At 43.3% G+C, this 24,464-nt stretch overlaps 1 protein-coding gene across 1 annotated transcript in view; it reads right to left on the reverse strand.

Moving 5' to 3' along the window:
• Positions 1–603: 603 nt before the first annotated feature.
• LOC109416093 (5-hydroxytryptamine receptor 2A) overlaps positions 604–24,464 on the reverse strand; it is a 90,151-nt gene continuing 66,290 nt past the window's right edge. The window contains exons 2-3 of the mRNA XM_029867621.2: positions 7,945–8,474; positions 604–7,858 (exon numbers count right to left, since the gene is read on the reverse strand). Coding sequence (XP_029723481.2) covers positions 5,538–7,858; positions 7,945–8,474 — 2,851 coding nt within the window. The 3' untranslated portion in view covers positions 604–5,537. The remainder of the gene's footprint in view (positions 7,859–7,944; positions 8,475–24,464) is intronic.

Consider the following 24,464-nt stretch of genomic DNA (forward strand, 5'->3'; position numbering starts at 1 on the left):
TAGGGATTCAATTGGGACTCCTCGAGGATTTTTTCCGAAAATTTAACAGGAAAATTCTCAAAATTCATCTAGGAAGTCCCCCAGAAATTCCTCTGGGAATGACTCCAGAAATTCCTTTGGGAATTCCTTTAGAAGTTTCTCTAGGAATTTCTAGAGAAATTCCTCTGAAAGTTCTTCTGGGAATTCATCTAGGAATTTCTCCAGGAGTTGCTCTGGGAATTCCTCCAGGAATTATTTTGGAAATTCTTCCAGGAATTACTCTGGGAATTCCCCCAGGATTTACTCCCAGGAGTTCTACTAGGAATTCTTCCCGGAATTTCTCTAGAATTTCATTAAGAAATTTATCTAGTAATTCTATCAGGGACTCCTCGAGGAATTTTTCCGAAAATTTATCAGGAGAATTCTCAAAATTCATCTAGGAAGTCCTCCAGAAATTCCTCTGGGAATGACTCCAGAAATTCTTTTGGAAATTCCTTTAGAAATTTCTCTAGGAATTCCTAGAGAAATTCCTCTAAGAGTTCCTTTGGGAATTCATCTAGGAATTCCTCCAGGAGTTGCTCTGGGAATTCCTTCAGGAATAAATCCAGGAATGCCTCTAGAAATTATTCTGCCAATTCCTCTGAGAATTCCCCCGGGAATCCCTCTGGGAATCCCTTTTGGAATACCCCTGGGAATTCCACTGGGAATTTCTACAGGAATTTCTTTGGAAATTCCTCCTGGAATTTCTCTAGAATTTCCTCCAGGAATTCCTCTAGAAATTCCCCCATTAATTCCTCTGAGAATTCCTCTAGGGATTCTTCAAGGAATTTCTCTGAGAATTCCTCTGGAAATTCCTCTGGAAGTTCCTCAAAGAATTTTCCAGGAATCCCTGCGGGAATTCCTCTAGGGATTGATCCATAAATTTTTCCAGGAAATCTTCAAGGAACTCCTATAGGAATTTCTCTGGGAATTCCTCCATGAATTATTCTGAGAATTCCTCTAGGTATTTCTGCAGGAATTACTCTGGAAATTCCTCCAGTAACTACTCTGGGAATTTCTCCAGGAGTTATTATGGGGATTCCTCTGTGAATTCCTCCGGGAATTCCTCGTGGAATCCATCTGGGAATTCCTCAGGGAATTCCACTGGGGATTTATCTGGAAATTCCTCCAGGAATTTCTCTGGGAATTCTTCCAGGAGTTTTTCTGGGAATGCTCTTAGAATTCCTCCAGAACTTCTCCATAAATTGCTCTGAAAATTTTTCCAATAATTCCTCTTGGAATTCCTTCAGGAATTCCTCTGGAAATTCCTCTAGGGATCCTTCCAGGAATTTCTCTGGGAATTTATCCAGTAATTCCCCTGGAAATCATTCCAAGAATTCCTCCAGAAATTTCTCTGGGAATTCCTCCAGAACTTCTCCATTAATTGCTCTGAAAAGTTTTCCATTAATTCCTCTTGGAATTCCTCCAGAAATTCCTCTGGGAATTCATCTGAAAATTCCTCCAAGAATTCCTCCTGGAAAACCTCCAAAAATTTCTCTAGGAATTTCTCCAGGAATCAATCTGGGAACTCCCCCAAGAATTCCTCTGGGAATTTCTACAGGATTTGTTCCGGGAATTCCTCCAGGAATTCCTCTAGAGATTCTCCCAGAATTCCTCCAGGGATTTCTACAGACACACCTGTAAGGATTCCTCCTGGAATTTCTCTGGGAATTACTCCAGAAATTCCTATGGGAATTATTCTAAGAATTCCTCCAGGAATTCCTCTAGGGATTCCTCCATGAATTTCTCCAAGAATTCCTCAGGAAATGCCTCCAGGAATTCCACATGTCATTTCTCCCGGAATTCCTGCAAGAATTCTTCCAGAAATTCCTTCAAAATTCTTTCAAGAATTCCTCCTAGAATCCCTCCGGGAAATTCCAGGATTCCTTTCGGAATTTCTCCGGGAGTTCTTTCAAGAATTCCTCTGACAATTCCAAGAACTTCTCCAGGAATTCGTCCAGGAATTTCTCCGACAAATCCTCAGTGAATTCTCTCAGGCATTCCCCCGGAAATTCCTCCAATAATTCTTCCGAAATTACTCCAGGAATTCCTTCGGGAATTCCTTCTGGAATTTCTCTAAGAATTTCTTAAGAAATTCCTCAACAACTTGCACAAGGAAGTTCTGAAAAGTTTCTTCAGAAGGAGAATTTGCCTAAAATTGCTCATGGATCTTTACAAGGAGGTCCTTGAAGAGTTCTTCCAGGAATTTCTCCATGCATTCCTCCAGGATTTTTTCCCGGCAGTCTTGCAGAAATTCATTTAGGAATTCCTTTGGAAAATCCTCAAAATTTTCTCAGTAGTTCGCTGAGAAGTTTGACTTAAAGTTTCTCCAGGAAGTTTCTCAGGAATTATTTAAGGAATATCACAAGGAATTCCTCTAGGGGTTGACCAGGGAATTTCGTTAAACATTATCTTCGGGATTTTTCTATGATTTTTAAAAAAAATTATCCTATGGGTTCGTTTCGAAATTTCTCGACTCCTTCAGTATTTTTTCATCAAATATCCCCAGGACTTGCACTAGAGATTCTACCAATAATTCCTCTAGAATGTTTTCCAGAAATTGCTTCACTAATTTCGTCGAAAAATTCTTCACAGTTTTCTACAGGAACTTTTCCGGACGTGTTTTTGATGATGTGCCAAAACATTCTTCGATGTACTCTTCCAGAAATGTCTACAAAAAAAAATCCATGTTGAAATTTTCACAAATTCGATTAAAGATGTCTCAAGAATTACTTTCAACTTTCATGAAATCCATTTGGAATTGTTTCAAAAATTTCTTTGGGAATTCCCTCAGGTGTTACTTTTCAGAAATTTTGCAAAGCATTTCACCCAGATTTTCCAGGAATTGTCCTAGATTCGAATCCTTTCTCGTTTCGGGAATCATTTCTGTAATTACTCTTGTACACTAAAGTTTTTTTTACGCGGTATCAATACCGTCGAAAGAAAAAAACTTCAGTGTATTTTCTTAAGATGTTGTTCCAATTTTTTTTTCCAAGAATTTCACAAGGAATCATCTTTGGTTTTCAGCTGGATATGGCCAAGATTTCCCTCACGAATGTCTGCTGAAATAACTTTGGCAATTACCAGATATTTTTTTTAAGAATTTCTCCAGACATTTAGAGATGCTTCCTGAAATTTTATAAGAAATGCCTTAGCACTTTCTAAAAAAAATTGTGCAGAAAATTGTTCAAGTGTTCCCAGCAATTTCCACTGGATTTTCTCTATGATTTTTCATTTCCAAAAATTGCATAATTCCTGCATGAATTCTGCTCAGGTATTTGGTAGGGAATTTTTGTGTTTTTGAAATTCTTTCAAACATTATTTTTTGGGAAACCTACAGAAAAATCTAAGAAAACCCCTCTTGTAATTATTTGCCTGAAATTTTATATGTTTTTTTTTCAAAAAAAAAAAGTACAAGATCAGTTTTCAGATTTTTTCCCAGATTTTTTCGAGGTATACCTGCAGTGATTACTTTAAAATGTACTTCAGACTTCCTTAATGATTTTTTAACTTTTGCACAAACTTCTCCAGAAATTGCTCAATATATTCATTCTGGAAATTTTCAAACAATATTTCCCCAAAAAAATTAAAAGAACATTTTTTTTTTATTTTCTCCATTAGGTTTTAAAGCAATACCCAAAACAAATTTCTAAAGAGTTTACAACAGAAGCCACACTACATTTTTTTTTAATATTTCTACAGAATAGGAAGCCATCGTGGACTTCATGATAGACTTCGTGCATAAGTACTTCCAGAAATTTCTACTCCAGGCGTCCATTAAGAGAGTCTGCTTGGGCACTCCTCTAGGAAGTTCTCTAGGAATTTTATCACTCAATTTTTCCACTTCAAAAATTCTACCTGATAATTCTCCAACATTTAAAACTTCTCCAGGAATTTCAATAAGTTCTTTTAGGGTTTCCTGCAAGAATATGAACAAGATTTCATCCAGGAATTTCTTCGAGAGTGGAATCCTCCACGAATGGCTACGCTGGTATTTCACCACCGCAGTAACATATACGCAACTGCGTTTCCGAATACTCGATAAAAACTTGAATAAGTTAAACTGACATAAGAAGTCTGATTCTTCAGGATATTCTTTTGTTCTGAACCCGTTGTGGTATGTAGGCTTCCCTTACGCTTTCATTATGTCGATCCTATTCCCTTACCTTCTTTTTCCCAATCCCATCCATTATTGCTCTCTTCCCTCTCCCTCAGGTAAATGATGGATAGACTGGTATTCATGGCGATTTAACTAAAAAATACTTGAGTAATTGATAAACTTTTTTTCAAGATTTTCTCCTGATATTATGCCCTGGAATTTCTTCAGGAGTTTCTGCAATAATTTTCGCAGAAATTTTAAATTTGGAAAGTTCTCTGTCAACGCAACTACAAATTTTCTAGAATTTTGCCAAACTTCTCAGAGGCATTCTCATGTTTTTTTTCAGCAGTTTGTTTGGAATGCATTGTCTTTTTTTCAACTCCTTTAAGGATGCTTTCACAAATTTCTATAAAGATTTCCTAACAGATTTCTCTAGGGATCACTTTTGGTAATCTACTAGGTTTTCTTTTTACATAAGGTTTGTCCTTCTGACATTCTTCTAAATATTTCTTCGGAGATTTCTCCCCGGATACTTCATGAGCATTTTCCATAGTATTTCCAAAAGGTTCCCCTAGGAATAGTTTACAAAAATTGTTGTCTGGTCAGAATATTTTAAAGGTTCCAAAATTTACGTCATAGATCGACTTGCAGATAATTAAAGCCACAAACAAACGTTTTGTAATTCGACATCAAAGTGATATTTCTCTAACATCATTTTATTGTGATGAATGTAATCTGTAAAGGACAAATGGGCTCAGATGTATTCTTAGAACCATCATAAAACCATAATAAAACTATTATCCTATGAGTTACTCTGGCTTCCTGACTGTACTTTTAAGGTATCCCACATTTTCAATATAACGTCATTAAATACATCATAGTTGTGCCCACGATGCGAGCCTTAGTTCATCAAGAATGAAGAACTTTTGATTCGAAGTTTCGGATAATTTGGAAAACTTGAGACAACTGCTTAACTGCTATGAACTGAGTTAATCAATTTTAGTCTTAACTTATCAAATCTACTGATTTGTAGTTTTGAACGAACAAAGGACAGCTAATATTAGATATTACAAGGCATCAATAATGTACAAATTCTCAAAGGACATGACTTGATATTTAGGATTACAGATAACATTGTCAAATACTTGGTATACCCTGGGTAGTGAGCCATGCTGTTTCGAATACAGAGACTGTTGTCTATTCTACTGAACCTGGCACACTAGTACACAAGTGACAAATCTCCATAGTTGGCTTGGCAGACCAGCCATGAGAAACTACCCAAACTGCTTCAGCCCCAAATCCACAAATTTTCACAAGAAACTCAAAAGATACCATCAAACCTCCACTGTACTAGTCCAGCCTCGTTCCGCCTAACAGAAAACACATCCTTCACCCCACAATACCCCCCACCCATCCCCCCTTAAGTCATATGCAGATCCCCGCGCAGGATCCGCGTGAAAGTCTTCTTGAACTGCTGGTTGGCAAGTGCGTAGCAAAACGGATTCATCGGGCTGTTGGCGTAGCACAGGAAGTACGAGAACATAAACAGGTGCTCGTTGATGCACGGTGGGTTCCTACAGAACCCCACGACCAGGGCCAGCACGTGGTACGGAGTCCAGCAGGCCACGAACGCCCCCAGGATGAACGATATCGTCCGGAACGCCTTGCGGGCCCGATTCTCCGATTTGGACTTTTGCCGGCCCACCCCAAGCGATCCGGCCTTCTTGTTGCCTTTCAGTCTTTTGCCGATCGACCGGATGAAGTCCCGCTTGCTGGAGGTCTGTCGCTCCAGGCAGGGGTTGATGGTGATCGTTGCTCCGCTCGGGGTGTTGTTGGTCGTCGAGGAAGATACTTGCGTTTGCACGGTGCTGGGTGGGAGGGCGTTGGTTTGGGGAGGGGGTGATGTAACGGCAGGCGCTGCCGTGCTGCTGCTGGTCGTTGTCGAGGTGGTTGGCGTGGGTTGTTCCGGGGCTGCGGGGGCCGTCGATGGTTTGGGATTCGAGGAAGTGCTTGAAACCGACGTAGGATTGTTTGATCGCATTCTCGAATTAAGGCTCGGGCTGTCCGCCGACGAGTGCTGCGGTAAGGCCTGATCTACGGTTGGGTGGTTTGTGCAGGAGCTGTTCAACACGGTGACCGGTTTGTCCGGGTTCTGAGAGGCTACTGTGACTGTTGTACTAAACTTATTGATGGGCTGTATGGTGTTCTGTTGGCCCGTGGGGGAGAGGGGACCTACGTCGATGGTACGTAGGAGAACGGTTGGAGGCGGCTGTTGGGATTGCGCCGTTGCTCGAATGAGAGCCTTCTGGAGAAGTGAAGGATTTGCTATGCTTTGGGCAGCGGAGTGTGCTGGCGAGCGAGGTTGCACGACAGCGAATGCCGACGGAGGACTCTCGTACTGCGGCGAGGGAACCACAACTGAACTTTCGTCCATGAATCGGAGGTCGGCACCGTCCATACTGACCATGGCGTCGTACGTGACGGTCGAGTCCCCTTGACTTATTATACTATGAGGCCTGTCTGATTTGGACGGTGGACTGTCGGAAGCCCTAGGGCTACCTTGAAAACCATAGGGTGGCGTTAAGATTGTGTGGGAAATCTCCGGAGCTCGCTCGGATTTGGCCACCACCACTGGTTCGATGTCCACTGGCGAAATGGGAGACTGCACCGGCGTCGGCTTCAGAGGGGACACCTGAGGTTTCCCATCCGTATTGTCAGAGTCCATTATGCTTGCCTCTGTGATTTTTGGCAGTCCTTCATTCTTGTTAGGATTGCTTGGAGACCTTTTCGGCTTTCCTTGCTCACTGGTAGGAGTTGTCGTTGTTTTCACCGCCCCATTGTTGTACCTATTCGACAGAACAGTCGCTGAAGCTCCTACGAGCAATCCAGCCAGTGAAGTCCGCTTCTTGGCAACTCGCGCTTCCTCCTGCTGCTGCTTTGTATTCGCTGAGCTCTCATCGTCCGAATCGAATGCCGGACTACTAGATCGCTCACTCTTGTCACCTTCTTTCTCTTCTTTACTCTTCCTCTGATCGTCCACCTTCTCGTCTTTTGGCTTTGGCATTGAGCTTTTCCTACTGGATCCGGCTTCTTCTTTCTGCATTTGGTTCGAGGCTAAGGCCAACGTTGCAGGAAGCATCATATTCGACGCTGGTGTAGTTGGCAGTGGCAATGGCTTATCCTGACTTAGTAAAGTACTCTGCGTTTTAGATATCCCGATACCCGCTGCTTGACCTGTCAACCCAGTCATGGCATTCCCCAGGGCTACCATTGATTGCATCTTCCGCTGCTTAGCTTCGCTCTTCTTCTGCATATCATAAGCCGTTTTGTAAATCCCTCCATACAGTACAAACAGCACCACCAACGTGGTCCAGTAGTATCCGATTATCAAAGCCGTATTGAAAACCGGATCCTTCAGAAACTGCACCGTACACTCGCCAGGAGCCAAATCGCGGTACCCCACAAAGTGCTCCCAGCCGAAAATCGAGATGAAAAACAGCAAAGCCGGGATGATCCACGTTATCGTAACCATCCAGATGACCTTGTTCTTCGTTCGCCAGCTCCTATACTTGGCCGCAATCTTCACCGAGCAAAATCGATCAATCGTTATCAACAGCACCGTGTACTGAGACACCAAACACACGGTGTAATCCACCGACAGCCACAAATCGCACAGTAACGGGCCCAGATCCCAGTAGCCCATGAGGACGTACACCGTGTAGAATGGCATCGAAACGGTTCCTGCGGAAGAGAAAGGAAAATGCAAGTCATTCCAAGTAATAAAAATCAACGCAAGCCCCGCCCCCTCCTCAAACAACACAACTCACCTATTAGCATATCGGTAGCCGCGAGTGATGCGATGAAGTAGTTACTCGGCTGTCGGATGCTCCGGTCCACGATGAACGCCAGCAGCACAAGAATGTTGCCACCTATGGTGAGTATTATGCAAATCGCCAGACATATCGCTATCAGGACCGTTTGCCAGAGTTCGAACGGTGGCAGCACCGGTCCCAGACCTCCCTCCCCTCCACCCATCAGCGATCCGTTGATGACAAAGCCGCCATCCAGAGAGGTGCCATTGACAGAACCGCCTCCGCCGCTGCCATTGTTCCACTCCAGAAGGCTCCCGTTGCTGCTGCTGCTGCTCGCGAACCAGTTGCCGTACTCGAGCAGATTATCAAAGTCCGCGCTTCCGACGCCCCCGGTGCCACCGGAGCTGCTGTCGCCGCTTGATGCCTTCTCGTACAACCGGTGGTACGAGGGAATGCCGAGCAAGTTTTGACATTCCGGGAAATTTAGTAGATTTAATCTTTTGTAGAGTTGCTTGCAGAACTTTTCCTGTTTTCTCTTCAGCTTCCTGTTCGTCCGTCCGTCCGTCATAGAGTGGAGAGAGAGCATGGAATGAGATACAGAGACAAAGGCGATATCTTGATTGAGAGTGCGTTCTGGTGGCGTTGAATGGAATGGTGGGGGATGAGGAGGAACAGATGGGGAAGTTTAGATCGGTTAGTGACAACTCAATCACACTTAACCCTGTTTTAGCGATAGTATAATCTGTAACTTCACATTCACAACCTTGGTCCTAGATAAGCCAGGCGCTGACGGTGGTGGCGGACCGCGCGATTGTCGGAAGGTAGTGAAGCGATGTTTGAGAAGAAATCGTTGCTCTTCTACGACCATACAATGGTTTGAATTCTGTTTGTTAGATGACAACACTGCCTGAACGATACTCCAATTCTAGAGCACCATGCTTCATCTAAATCTTGAACAAACGAAAACCACACTAAATGACCCATCCAGAAACATTTCCACCGAATGAAAGCGTCGTCAAGCGAAGCCACCTTCTCTACTTTTCGAACAGGTATATCTTCGCTGGTCCACGTAGACTGCTGCTCATCCGTCCGTGTCCCTCGAGGACAAATTTCTCACCAGTCAACAAAGCCGCTGCTTCTGTACCTGAGTGAGTCCGCATATAGTCCATCCACCATTTTCTTGGACTACGGCTGACACTGGCAGGCAGGCAGGCCACATTAAGATGTATTTCTCGCGCTTAGTATCATACGGGCGTATCTACAATGATCGATTTCTCTTAATCGATTTTCTCTTTGGTCTATAACTTGGCCGGCAAATCGTTTTCGATTGTTTTTGTTGTTTTAGAAGCTAGTCCTAGGCGTCATTTACCGAAATACACCGAGAGATCATCCGAATATTGTCTGTATTTTCCGGAATAATCCGAAGAGAAAATCGATGAAGAGAAATCGATCATTGTAGATACGCCTGTATGATACTAAACGCGAGATTTGTATTTATTTTACTTACCGGTGGCGACGATGCCCACCCTTCCCCACCTGGCTCCCGCATCTTATCATCCTGTAGGTACCCATAAGTAATCCGCGGAGTAACGGCTCTTTTGCATTCTGCAAAAGAAACGGAACCAAGGCCAAAGAAAAGTCATTTCCGCTTCTTTTGGTCCCCGCGCCGGATTCGTGTCACTCACTTTAACGCTGCTCGGTGGGAAAATAGGGAAAATGGGGACGGACGCCCCATGTCTGAAGACTGTGATGTGGTCTCAAATTGCTACCCGACTAGAAATTTATATCAAGTTTATATCATATTGTGTTATGATATTAAAATATTTTTCTATAACTTATTATGTTGTAAACTAGAAGCAGGACGATGTTCAAATAGCTAAAATTGTAACAAAAGGTACTCTGGTCTAACCAAGATTACAATCTATTTTGTTATAATTATATCAAAATTATAACAAAATTTGATATAAAATTTAACCTCAGGATAACCGTTTTCTATCAAAATTTGATACAATTTTGTAACATAATTTTTCAAATATCGAAGACTCAAAACTTCATTATAATAAAATAAGTTATAATTCAACATTTATAACATAATGCGATATAATTGAGTTATAGTATTTTGAAAACACCAAAGATGTTGAACATGATTATATCACAATGATTTATAAATATCATGATTTGGTAGGATTATGTTACATTTTTGTTACAATATTCTAGTCGGGTAGGCGTCCCAACTGCACAACTTATCACCAATCGTAGATGCTTTCTGTTCCATTAAGCATTACAGACAATCTCCCCTCTCATCCAATAGGGCTAGCTTTGATCCCATCCATCCCTTCGGGGTTTTCTTAATGAGGAACGACTTGGTGCGAGCGAGGCAGGTCCTACCCATTTTGAATAGTCTACTATCGCGACAGTCGTTATTGCCATTTTCTTGGTTGGACTTACATTTTTCGTTTTTTTTTGTTCGGAATAATTTTAATTTCTTTTTCTTATTACTGGATTGAGGGAAGGCAACACCACCTTATCAAGGAAAAAGTGTATCTTTTTTCTCCTGCTTGTCTAGAATGACCATCCAGGGGTGGCCAGAATAGTTAAATGACATTTGGGTAGTCTACGCCAGTCTTTTCGAAAGGATGTGCTTGATTCACCCAGAATGACTGCAAGCTTCCCATAAGTTGGCTGAAAGCTTTGGTTTGGAAGAAAACAGTGAAGACGCAGGATCTCGTAGTCTTCCGTACGACTGCTGGACGCCGAAACATCAGACGAAGGGCCGCCAGTAGACCAGATGGACCGATGTGCACCAGCTCCTCGTGATAGGCCTTGATAATGAGGTCGGTGATCGGATGCTTTGGTAACACGAACTGATGTTTGCTGGCGAAAGGAATTTCATCTGCTAGCATCTCATGCTTGAAAGGATTTTCCTCAAAATCCTAGGAGGATTCTCCTCAGAATCAAGGAAGGATACTCCTCAGCAGCCTTCCCAAAAGTACCGCATCATGATAGCATTTTGATGGCTGTCACACTCTTATTCCCATGACAGCCTTGTGAATGCATGGTTCATGACAGCCCACATAACGAAACTCATGCGACCTACAACATCACTGTCGGGAACTGCTCACATCGTCTGCTTTCGCTGTGCGTTCGTTCGCCGATGACAACCTCGGCTCTAGCCCAAACCGTCTCTGGTTGGCTGGACACGAAGTGACGAAAATCGCTGCGCTTGGCCCGGGCATTTTACTTCTATTGAACCAGTCGAGTTCGAGTATCGTGGTATATCGCACGCTCAAAATTATCGACGCGTTTCATGTATTATGTATTTTTTCAAATAGAGAATATGTGCCTGTAAGCCTTATTCTAGTAGAGTATTATTTAACATAGCATTATTTTTTATTGGCATGTGAAATGCACTGCCATGTTTTCAATATAAAAGAGAGTTGAATCTCACATCAGTGGTATATTTTAGCCAGATTACAATTTTGACAAACGCTGGCACAAACTTCTTTTCGCCCCTGGGGCATCTTGTGAAAGGCATATCATGTTTGTAAAAAAAATATTTATTGAGCACATATTTTGTGAATAACTTTTAGCGTTAAGCCATGTGCTCCCGTGACAGCCTATGACACCCTTTACGCGACAGCCGGCTTGGTTAACCGAAGATTGTCATCGCCATGCGGCCAACAATACTGACGACCTTTCCCACTCGGCTCGAAACGACTCGAGTATGCAACTGTCAGGCAAGCAGCCGAAGCAGCGGCTGTTTCAATACATCTTTCGCTCATGCGTGTGCGTTGGCGATACATTTCTCACTGATGGTGTTGCACACGGTAACGAGAGATGGTCTGCACACATAAGAGAGTGTCGATTCAGCCTTGCGCGGGCTGTTGCGAGAAGGATGTACATTTGGAAAGCCTGCTCTTCAGATTCATGGAAGGATTCTCCTCAGAATCTCGGAAGGATTCTCGTCAGAATCCTGAAAGGATTCTCGACAGAATCCTGAAAGGATTCTCGACAGAATCCTTAAAGGATTCTCGACAGAATCCTTAAAGGATTCTCGACAGAATCCTTAAAGGATTCTCGACAGAATCCTGAAAGGATTCTCGACAAAATCCTGAAAGGATTCTCGACAGAATCCTGAAAGGATTCTCGACAGAATCCTGAAAGGATTCTCGACAGAATCCTGAAAGGATTCTCGACAGAATCCTGAAAGGATTCTCGACAGAATCCTGAAAGGATTCTCGACAGAATCCTGAAAGGATTCTCGACAGAATCCTGAAAGGATTCTCGACAGAATCCTGAAAGGATTCTCGACAGAATCCTGAAAGGATTCTCGACAGAATCCTGAAAGGATTCTCGACAGAATCCTGAAAGGATTCTCGACAGAATCCTGAAAGGATTCTCGACAGAATCCTGAAAGGATTCTCGACAGAATCCTGAAAGGATTCTCGACAGAATCCTGAAAGGATTCTCGACAGAATCCTGAAAGGATTCTCGACAGAATCCTGAAAGGATTCTCGACAGAATCCTGAAAGGATTCTCTCCAGAATCCTGAAAGGATTCTCGACAGAATCCTGAAAGGATTCTCTCCAGAATCCTGAAAGGATTCTCTCCAGAATCCTGAAAGGATTCTCTAAAGAATTCTGAAAGGATTCTCTCCAGAATCCTGAAAGGATTCTCTCCAGAATCCTGAAAGGATTCTCTCCAGAATCCTGAAAGGATTCTCTCCAGAATCCTGAAAGGATTCTCTCCAGAATCCTGAAAGGATTCTCTCCAGAATCCTGAAAGGATTCTCTCCAGAATCCTGAAAGGATTCTCTCCAGAATCCTGAAAGGATTCTCTCCAGAATCCTGAAAGGATTCTCTCCAGAATCCTGAAAGGATTCTCGCCAGAATCCTGAAAGGATTCTCTCCAGAATCCTGAAAGGATTCTCTCCAGAATCCTGAAAGGATTCTCTCCAGAATCCTGAAAGGATTCTCTCCAGAATCCTGAAAGGATTCTCTCCAGAATCCTGAAAGGATTCTCTCCAGAATCCTGAAAGGATTCTCTCCAGAATCCTGAAAGGATTCTCTCCAGAATCCTGAAAGGATTCTCTCCAGAATCCTGAAAGGATTCTCTCCAGAATCCTGAAAGGATTCTCTCCAGAATCCTGAAAGGATTCTCTCCAGAATCCTGAAAGGATTCTCTCCAGAATCCTGAAAGGATTCTCTCCAGAATCCTGAAAGGATTCTCTCCAGAATCCTGAAAGGATTCTCTCCAGAATCCTGAAAGGATTCTCTCCAGAATCCTGAAAGGATTCTCTCCAGAATCCTGAAAGGATTCTCTCCAGAATCCTGAAAGGATTCTCTCCAGAATCCTGAAAGGATTCTCTCCAGAATCCTGAAAGGATTCTCTCCAGAATCCTGAAAGGATTCTCTCCAGAATCCTGAAAGGATTCTCTCCAGAATCCTGAAAGGATTCTCTCCAGAATCCTGAAAGGATTCTCTCCAGAATCCTGAAAGGATTCTCTCCAGAATCCTGAAAGGATTCTCTCCAGAATCCTGAAAGGATTCTCTCCAGAATCCTGAAAGGATTCTCTCCAGAATCCTGAAAGGATTCTCTCCAGAATCCTGAAAGGATTCTCTCCAGAATCCTGAAAGGATTCTCTCCAGAATCCTGAAAGGATTCTCTCCAGAATCCTGAAAGTATTCTCTCCAGAATCCTGAAAGGATTCTCTCCAGAATCCTGAAAGGATTCTCTCCAGAATCCCGAAAGGATTCTCTCCAGAATCCTGAAAGGATTCTCTCCAGAATCCTGAAAGGATTCTCTCCAGAATCCTGAAAGGATTGTCTCCAGAATCCTGAAAGGATTCTCTCCAGAATCCTGAAAGGATTCTCTCCAGAATCCTGAAAGGATTCTCTCCAGAATCCTGAAAGGATTCTCTACAGAATCCTGAAAGGATTCTCTACAGAATCCTGAAAGGATTCTCTACAGAATCCTGAAAGGATTCTCTACAGAATCCTGAAAGGATTCTCTCCAGAATCCTGAAAGGATTCTCTCCAGAATCCTGAAAGGATTCTCTCCAGAATCCTGAAAGGATTCTCTCCAGAATCCTGAAAGGATTCTCTCCAGAATCCTGAAAGGATTCTCTCCAGAATCCTGAAAGGATTCTCTCCAGAATCCTGAAAGGATTCTCTCCAGAATCCTGAATGGATTCTCTCCAGAATCCTGAAAGGATTCTCTCCAGAATCCTGAAAGGATTCTCTCCAGAATCCTGAAAGGATTCTATCCAGAATCCTGAAAGGATTCTCTCCAGAATCCTGAAAGGATTCTCTCCAGAATCCTGAAGGGATTCTTTCCAGAATCCTGAAAGGATTCTCCCCAGAATCCTGAAAGGATTCTCCCCAGAATCCTGAAAGGATTCTCTCCAGAATCCTGACAGGATTCTCTCCAGAATCCTGAAAGGATTCTCTCCAGAATCCTGAAAGGATTCTCTCCAGAATCCTGAAAGGATTCTCTCCAGAATCCTGAAAGGATTCTCTCCAGAATCCTGAAAGGATTCTCTCCAGAATCCTGAAAGGATTCTCTCCAGAATCCTGAAAGGATTCTCTCCAGAATCCTGAAAGGATTCTCTCCAGAATCCTGAAAGGATTCTCTCCAGAATCCTGAAAGGATTCTCTCCAGAATCCTGAAAGGATTCTCTCCAGAATCCTGAAAGGATTCTCTCCAGAATCCTGAAAGGATTCTCTCCAGAATCCTGAAAGGATTCTCTCCAGAATCCTGAAAGGATTCTCTCCAGAATCCTGAAAGGATTCTCTCCAGAATCCTGAAAGGATTCTCTCCAGAATCCTGAAAGGATTCTCTCCAGAATCCTGAAAGGATTCTCTCCAGAATCCTGAAAGGATTCTCTCCAGAATCCTGAAAGGATTCTCTCCAGAATCCTGAAAGGATTCTCTCCAGAATCCTGAAAGGATTCTCTCCAGAATCCTGAAAGGATTCTCTCCAGAATCCTGAAAGGATTCTCTCCAGAATCCTGAAAGGATTCTCTCCAGAATCCTGAAAGGGTTCTCTCCAGAATCCTGAAAGGATTCTCTCCAGAATCCTGAAAGGATTCTCTCCAGAATCCTGAAAGGATTCTCTCCAGAATCCTGAAAGGATTCTCTCCAGAATCCTGAAAGGATTCTCTCCAGAATCCTGAAAGGATTCTCTCCAGAATCCTGAAAGGATTCTCTCCAGAATCCTGAAAGGATTCTCTCCAGAATCCTGAAAGGATTCTCTCCAGAATCCTGAAAGGATTCTCTCCAGAATCCTGAAAGGATTCTCTCCAGAATCCTGGAAGGATTCTCTCCAGAATCCTGAAAGGATTCTCTCCAGAATCCTGAAAGGATTCTCTCCAGAATCCTGAAAGGATTCTCTCCAGAATCCTGAAAGGATTCTCTCCAGAATCCTGAAAGGATTCTCTCCAGAATCCTGAAAGGATTCTCTCCAGAATCCTGAAAGGATTCTCTCCAGAATCCTGAAAGGATTCTCTCCAGAATCCTGAAAGGATTCTCTCCAGAATCCTGAAAGGATTCTCTCCAGAATCCTGAAAGGATTCTCTCCAGAATCCTGAAAGGATTCTCTCCAGAATCCTGAAAGGATTCTCTCCAGAATCCTGAAAGGATTCTCTCCAGAATCCTGAAAGGATTCTCTCCAGAATCCTGAAAGGATTCTCTCCAGAATCCTGAAAGGATTCTCTCCAGAATCCTGAAAGGATTCTCTCCAGAATCCTGAAAGGATTCTCTCCAGAATCCTGAAAGGATTCTCTCCAGAATCCTGAAAGGATTCTCTCCAGAATCCTGAAAGGATTCTCTCCAGAATCCTGAAAGGATTCTCTCCAGGATCCTGAAAGGATTCTCTCCAGAATTCTGACAGGATTCTCTCCAGAATCCTGACAGGATTCTCTCCGGAATCCTGACAGGATTCTCTCCAGATTCTCCAAGGATTCTCTCCAGAATCCTGAAAGGATTCTCTCCAGAATCCTGAAAGGATTCTCTCCAGAATCCTGAAAGGATTCTCTCCAGAATTCTGAAAGGATTTTCTCCAGAATCCTGAAAGGATTCTCTCCAGAATTCTGACAGGATTCTCTCCAGAATCCTGACAGGATTCTCTCCAGAATCCTGACAGGATTCTCTCCAGAATCCTGACAGGATTCTCTCCAGAATCCTGACAGGATTCTCTCCAGATTCTCCAAGGATTCTCTCCAGAATCCTGAAAGGATTCTCTCCGGAATCCTGAAAGGATTCTCTCCAGAATCCTGAAAGGATTCTCTCCAGAATCCTGAAAGGATTCTCTCCAGAATCCTGAAAGGATTCTCTCCAGAATCCTGAAAGGATTCTCTCCAGAATTCTGACAGGATTCTCTCCAGAATTCTGACAGGATTCTCTCCAGAATCCTGAAAGGATTCTCTCCAGAATCCTGACAGGATTCTCTCCAGAATCCTGACAGGATTCTCTCCAGAATCCTGACAGGATTCTCTCCAGAATCTCGACAGGATTCTCTCCAGATTCTCTCCAGATTCTCCAAGGATTCTCTCCAGAATCCTGAAAGGATTCTCTCCAGAATCCTGAAAGGATTCTCTCCAGAATCCTGAAAGGATTCTCTCCAGAATCCTGAAAGGATTCTCTCCAGAATACTGAGAGGATTCTTGTCAGAATGCTGAGAGGATTATTGTTAGAATCCTGAGAGTATTTTCACCGGAATCCTGAAAATGTTCTCACTATCATCCTGAGAGGGTTCTCAACAGAGTCCTGAGAGAGTTCTTGTCAGAATCCTGAGAGACACACGGCTAGGTATTACAGCACCATATTGAAGCATTCGTTATGCGTCTGTGAATTGTCTTGCGTTTCATTTTAATAAATGTGCACGGAATCGTGTTCTGATATAACACATTTCCTTGACTCACTTGAAGTGCAAATTTTCGGTAATACCAATCCGTGTGGTCAAATTATGAAATTCAAATAACTCAACGTACATATGTGCAGATGGGTAAATTATTGGTTAAATTGGGAAAAAATCCACAGCTCAGGTGAGATTTGAACTCACGACCCTTATTCGCTAGACAAGTGCTTTACCAACTAAGCTACCGAGCCAATTAATGACCCGGCAACTTAGTTGTCATAAGGTTCAATTCTAATCTCATCGATCTATATCATCTTCCCCTAAACCGCAAATATAACCATCTCTGTTGTACATATGTACGAAGAGCGAAAGCGATTTGTTTATTGTTTGAAACTGTTTGCCTATCGATGGTTATATTTCCGGTTTAGGGGAAGATGATATAGATCGATGAGATTAGAATTGAACCTTATGACAACTAAGTTGCCGGGTCATTAATTGGCTCGATAGCTTAGTTGGTAAAGCACTTGTCTAGCGAATAAGGGTCGTGAGTTCAAATCTCACCTGAGCTGTGGATTTTTTCCCAATTTAACCAATAATTTACCCATCTGTACATATGTACGTTGAGTTATTTGACATTTCCTTGTACATCGCAGTCATGTCTTCATCTTCAGTACATAGTTACTCTTTTTCTACCAGCCACAATTCATCGATCCTCTATTGGATTGGGTTTCCCTATAGATTGATCCACAACTGTTTGACGTCGCCAATCTCTGGAAGTCGTTTGAAAACACGGACACGTTTAGTACTTCCATTAAGGGTTTTCGCTCTTTTAAGGAAGCACGACACTAGACAACGGACTAGCATGCAACGCCCAGTGGCACAGCCGAAAACTTTTCCTGACAGCTGGGGCGGGAATCGAACCCACGCTCCTTAGCACGATGCGACTAAATGCTTGGTGGCCCTAGCCGCACGACTACGGAGCCACATCTTTTACTTAAAGCAGGTTGTGTTTTCATCTAATATCCGTCTATATTATGATTGATTTTATTCTTACACCTCGCCTAACGCCTCATGGCTAATTTAGTATCGATTACTCATGTTTAAATAAGCTTGCATATCATGTAAAATATGATAAAAGAACTACAACATCCTTTAAATAATGCGATTGAATAATTGTCCCTCGATTCTTTTTCCATCTAGCCCACGTCTATTTTGGGCTCAACCTGAATTCAATATCCGGCACACTTTCGACGTGATATTTTGTTTTGACCGTAGCATCCTGATGCTGACGTAGTCATAAATTCAGATTTAGTAACTATGTGTGCACTGTTCAAAAAAGCTGTTTGTTGTAATACTGCTTCCATCTTTGGAATGTAACTTCTCCACTGGCTAGAATATCTAATGATCCAGCACTATTGATGTTCTTGCCGTAAACCAAATGTTTCATTATTATAGTTCAGTGCTGCTGAAGATGTTGTCAGTTGCTTGTGTTTTGGTTGCTATGCTGCGACGTGTTTCGACAAATCTCTTATCTTTATCAGGTGCACCATACCCCATCAGTGGCTGTTACATGATAACGAACGGAATGACGGGCGTCGGTACCATACGTGGTTGTCAAAACATGGGCCAGACAAATTTCAGTGGTCTTCTAGATGTTGGAACATGCAAGATGTCTCCAATAAGCACCGAAAGACATTCCACGCGAAGTGAAAAGTTGGTAGCCGTACTATGTTGCGACAGAAAAACTAATACCTGAAAGTGGCACCATTGTTGTCATCATCATCATCATCATCATCATCAGTATTTCCCCACGTCATATGATTGCATGTCTGTTTGTGTGTATGTGCGCGCAAAAGTTGAGTTTCCGTCGTTTAACTGGCGTCGCCACCGTCGCGTCGTCGTGGCTTCGAGATAAAACTTTTCTCGCTCTGGTTCGACGGCAAACACGGTGTAGTAGGTTCGTTTGTGCGAGTATTTGCTTCCCCTTGGCAGTAGCGGAGACGTGAACCAGATCCGGCATGTGCCAGCCAACAACGGAAAGACAAGAGTGACACAGATTTAGTGGAAGTAGGTTAGAGTCAATATTTTCCTTCGCCAGTGGGGGGAGATGAGAGTCGTTCCAGCCAAGCAGAATGGATGGGAAAATGTTAACTTGAAATGGATATGGGTTTGCTAGCCACAGTTTATCTCAAATCCTATATCAAATATCCTCTCAGTCTGTATGACAACAAAGTGAATGTGAAACTTCCAGGCTCCTGTTGTTGGTTTACTGACCCAGACGATACTATAGGAACAAGGGAATCGTAAAAACGGGTGATCAATTTAGTCTTAATTAAATCGCTTTTATTGTGGCTAACGAGACGCTCGCTGGAATCGATATTGATGAGACAGTTTTATGACAACGGTATAACCTCATCATCAAACAATATTATTGTGTTTTTATCAGCGAGCGCCACCTTTTTCATTCAGCTGAGGGTCAAAACCATCGACAATCATCCACTTAGGCCACTTTGGCGCTAGATCAAAGCCGGCGGTCGTTGATCCTGAATATCTGGCCCATTTTATAGCTACCAATAATTAAATTATCCATCGATAAACCATTCCCAGCTACCGACCAGCTACCGTCTGACAAATTTGTGGCCTGTCGGAAAAACTCATCTGCTCCAGCGTGAACCCTAAAAGCCATTAAAATCCTATTAACAGATTTTCCACATTCCCAAATCTCCCTCGTCTACTTCACACCATCCAGCAAATACAGCACAAATCCGGCTTCTTCTTCCTTCCGAGCAAGGCGATTGTTTCGCAACGAATTTACTCCACCACCCAGAGATGAAGTATCTCCCCACCAACCGTCGCCCACCCACCACCCCATAGCCACAGCACGAAAAGACGAACAGACGGGGAGCGAGTTTTTAATCATTTAATTATCTGCTGAATCTAATCTAAGCTGTGTAATTGAATTCCGTAGCCTGTTTTCTGAGGTTTCGCCTTTTCCAAGCGGTTCGTAACCCTGTCGGTGGTGGAACCGAAAACTCCAACTGCATTTTTTCCTGTTCGTAAACTTATTAGCTTCACTGCAAACTCTTCGTCTTGTTACAGGGTATTTCCGTAAAACGAATGTGGCCTGGCCTGCCTAAGTACCGGAGCGTAAGGAATTCCACCCGCACTGCACTGACTATGAGGCTGGCGAATAGCAGCTGGTCTCAGGCGACTATCCAGCACCGTTTACAGCTGCAATGGTGGTTGATTTCAGGACGCTACCGACTGTTGGCGGTGGCCCGGTCAAGCTCCATTCGAGTGCAGTCGAGTTGAACCGAGTCGACCAGCCAGCCAGCCAACCAGCCGGTCGAGGCTCAAAACTTTTCATTCAATTATAAGGTTTATTTCCACAAAATTACGCTTTCTCTGCGATGTGGACTGTGGAGCTTTACTCGAGTGGAACGTTTTTCGCAATGCTTTAATAATATTCTCCAGAGGGGAATGGATACGATGAACGAGATACGGTTAAGAGGCCAACTAAAATTGGACTCAATTATAATTATCTGATGATGGAGTGGATTCTCTGGTCGGTATTACTAGTTGGTGTCTTTCCAACCAATATGTTACCAAAGCAATGATAAAACTATCTGTCTTTTATAACAGTGAAATGTTCTTTCTTTTTATCACTTGCATAAAAATGATTGTAAACTATACATACATTTTCCAGTAATTCAACAAAAATTGGAAATTGTACTGCTTCCAAAATATTGCAAAATGACTCCAGCCATTGACGGTTCGAAGCTTTAACCGTAAAACTAGAGATCAACAAACGCACGACAAACTTGATTTTAGTGAAGGCTTTCCAGAGATTGGCGACGTCAAATAGTTCTGTGCCAATATATGGAATAACTCTGTCCAACCGAGTATCGACGGGTTGTTGTTGGTAGACGAAGTTGCAGTGCTGTTGCAGCAGTTGCAGACATGACTGCGATGTACAAGCATAGGCGCCAACTTGTGCCGTAGTTGGGGGGGGGGGGCGAAGTTCTCCAAAATTGGACAAAATTCAACTTTTTTTAGCTCAATGCACTAGTTTTCACGTAAATATGCCAAAACTAGATGAACTGCGTCGAAATTTTACGAATTTGGTTGATTTTGAGATGCCTCGCCCCCCCAACTACGTCACAAGTTGGCGCGTATGTGTACAAGGAAATGCGTTACACCAGAACACGATTCCGTGCACAATTATTGATATGAAACACACGAAAATCCACAGACAATGGTACTAGAATACCTATCTGCATGCCTCTCAGGATTCTTACCATCATGCTCTCAGGATTCAGACCAGACCTCTCAGGATTCTCATGAGAAATTCTTACGAAAACCCTCTCAGAATCCTGACAATAATCCTGTTAGGATTCTGACGAGAATCCTCTCTGGACTGTGACAATAAGTGGTAGCGAGAATCTCCTCAGGACTCTTGCTGTCATCCTTTCAGAACTCTGACGATAATTCCATCAGGATTCTGTCGTCAATTCTCTCAAGATTTGGATGAGAATCCTCTCATGTTTTTGGCTAGAATCCTCCCAGGACTCTGATGGAAATCCTCTCAAAATACTAGTGAAAATCTTCTCAGGATTCTAACTATCATCCACGCAGTGTTCTGATAAGAATCCCCTCAGGATTCTGACGAGAATCCTCTCAGGATTCTGACAAGAATCCTCTCAGGATTCTGACAAGAGTCCTCTCAGGACTCTGACAAGAATTCTCTCAGGATTCTGACAAGAATCCTCTCAGGATTCTGACGAGAATCCTCTCAGGATTCTTACAAGAATACTCTCAGTATTCTGACAAGAATTCTGTCAGGATTCTGACGAGAATCCTCTCAGGATTCTGACGAGAATCCTCTCAGGATTCTGACGAGAATCCTCTCAGGATTCTGACGAGAATCCTCTCAGGATTATGACGAGAATCCCTTCAGGATTCTGATGAGAATCCTCTCAGGATTCTAACGAGAATCCTCTCAGGATTCTGGCGAGAATCCTCTCAGGATTCTGGCCAGAATCCTCTCAGGATTCTGGCGAGAATCCTCTCAAGATTCTTGCGAGAATCCTCTCAGGATTCTGGCGAGAATCCTCTCAGGATTCTGGCGAGAATCCTCTCAGGATTCTGGCGAGAATCCTCTCAGGATTCTGGCGAGAATCCTCTCAGGATTCTGGCGAGAATCCTCTCAGGATTCTGGCGAGAATCCTCTCAGGATTCTGGCGAGAATCCTCTCAGGATTCTGGCGAGAATCCTCTCAGGATTCTGGCGAGAATCCTCTCAGGATTCTGGCGAGAATCCTCTCAGGATTCTGGCGAGAATCCTCTCAGGATTCTGGCGAGAATCCTCTCAGGATTCTGGCGAGAATCCTCTCAGGATTCTGGCGAGAATCCTCTCAGGATTCTGGCGAGAATCCTCTCAGGATTCTGGCGAGAATCCTCTCAGGATTCGGGCGAGAATCCTCTCAGGATTCGGGCGAGAATCCTCTCAGGATTCGGGCGAGAATCCTCTCAGGATTCTGGCGAGAATCCTCTCAGGATTCTGGCGAGAATCCTCTCAGGATTCTGGCAAGAATCCTCTCAGGATTCTGGAGAGAATCCTCTCAGGATTCTGGAGAGAATTCTCTCGGGATTCTGGCGAGAATCCTCTCAGGATTTTTACAAGAATACTCTCAGTATTCTGACAAGAATTCTGTCAGGATTCTGACAAGAATCCTCTCAGGATTCTGACGAGAATCCTCTCAGGATTCTGACGAGAATCCTCTCAGGATTCTGACGAGAATCCTCTTAGGATTATGACGAGAATCCCTTCAGGATTCTGATGAGAATCCTCTCAGGATTCTAACGAGAATCCTCTCAGGATTCTTACAAGAATACTCTCAGTATTCTGACAAGAATTCTGTCAGGATTCTGACAAGAATCCTCTCAGGATTCTGAAGAGAATCCTCTCAGGATTCTGAAGAGAATCCTCTCAGGATTCTGACGAGAAGCCTCTCAGGATTATGACGAGAATCCCTTCAGGATTCTGATGAGAATCCTCTCAGGATTCTAACGAGAATCCTCTCAGGATTCTGGCGAGAATCCTCTCAGGATTCTGGCGAGAATCCTCTCAGGATTCTGACGAGAATCCTCTCAGGATTCTTACGAGAATCCTCTCAGGATTCTTACGAGAATCCTCTCAGGATTCTTACACCCTTAAATGAAACAACACAGCGCACGAGTAACTTTCACGCAGCGAGCAAAAAGACAAAGGATTTTTCACGCAGATTTGTGTACGACTGGATCAACACAAAAAATGTGCTGATCCGGTGTTACACAAATCTGCGTGAAAATTCTTTTGTCTTTTCGCTCTCTGCGTGAAAGTTAATCGTTTCTCTGTGTACATCGAGCTCTGCGTGTACGAGAATCCTCTCAGGATTCTTACGAGAATCCTCTCAGGATTCTGACGAGAATCCTCTCAGGATTCTGACGAGAATCCTCTCAGGATTCTGACAAGAATCCTTTCAGGATTCTGATGAGAATCCTCTCAGGATCCTGACGAGAAGCCTCTCAGGATTCTGACAAGAATCCTCTCAGGATCCAGGACGAGAATCCTCTCAGGATCCAGGACGAGAATCCTCTCAGGATTCCGACGAGAATCCTCTCAGGATTCCGACGAGAATCCAGTCAGGATTTTGACGAGAATCCTGTCAGGATTCTGACGAGAATCCTCCCAGGATTCTGACGAGAATCTCTCAGGATTCTCACGAGAATCCTCTCAGGATTCTCACAAGAATCCTCTCAGTATTTGGACGAGAATCCTCTCAGGATTCTGACGAAAATCCTGTCAGGATTCTGACGAGAATCCTGTCAGGATTTTGACGAGAATTCTCTCAGGATTCTGGTGGGAATCCTCTCAGGATTCTGGTGATAACCCTCTCAGGATTCTCACGAAAATCCTCTCAGTATTTCAACGAGAATCCTCTCAGAATTCTGACAACAACCCTATCAGGATTCTGGTGGGAATCCTCACAGGATTCTGGCTAGACTCCTCACAGGATTCTAGCTAGAATCCTCTCAGGATTCTGGATAGAATCCTCTCAGGATTCTGGCTAGAATCCTCTCAGGATTCTGGCTAGAATCCTCTCAGTATTCTGGCTAGAATCCTCTCAGGATTCTGGCTAGAATCTTCTGAGGATTCTGGCTAAAATTCTCTCAGGATTCTGGCTAGAATCCTCTCATAATTCTGATAAGAATCCTCTCAGGGTTCTGATGAGGATCCTCTGGATTCTAATAAGAATCCTCTCAGGATTATGATGGGAATCCTCTTAGGATTCTGACGACAACCCTCTCAGGATTCTGACGAGAATCCTCTCAGGATTCTGGTGGGAATCCTCTCAGGATTCTGGTGGGAATCCTCTCAGGATTCTGGCTAGAATCCTCGCAGGATTCTTGCTAGAATCCTCTCATAATTCTGATGAGAATCCTCTCAGGGTTCTGATGAGGATCCTCTGGATTCTAATGAGAATCCTCTCAGGATTCTGACGGGAATCCTCTCAGGATTCTGACGACAACCCTCTCAGGGTTCTGATGAGGATCCTCTGGATTCTAATGAGAATCCTCTCAGGATTCTGGTGGGAATCCTCTCAGGATTCTGGTGGAAATTTTCTCAGGATTCTGGTG

This window comes from Aedes albopictus, chromosome 1 (assembly GCF_035046485.1).
Source record: "Aedes albopictus strain Foshan chromosome 1, AalbF5, whole genome shotgun sequence".
Classification (NCBI taxonomy): Eukaryota; Metazoa; Arthropoda; class Insecta; order Diptera; family Culicidae; genus Aedes; species Aedes albopictus.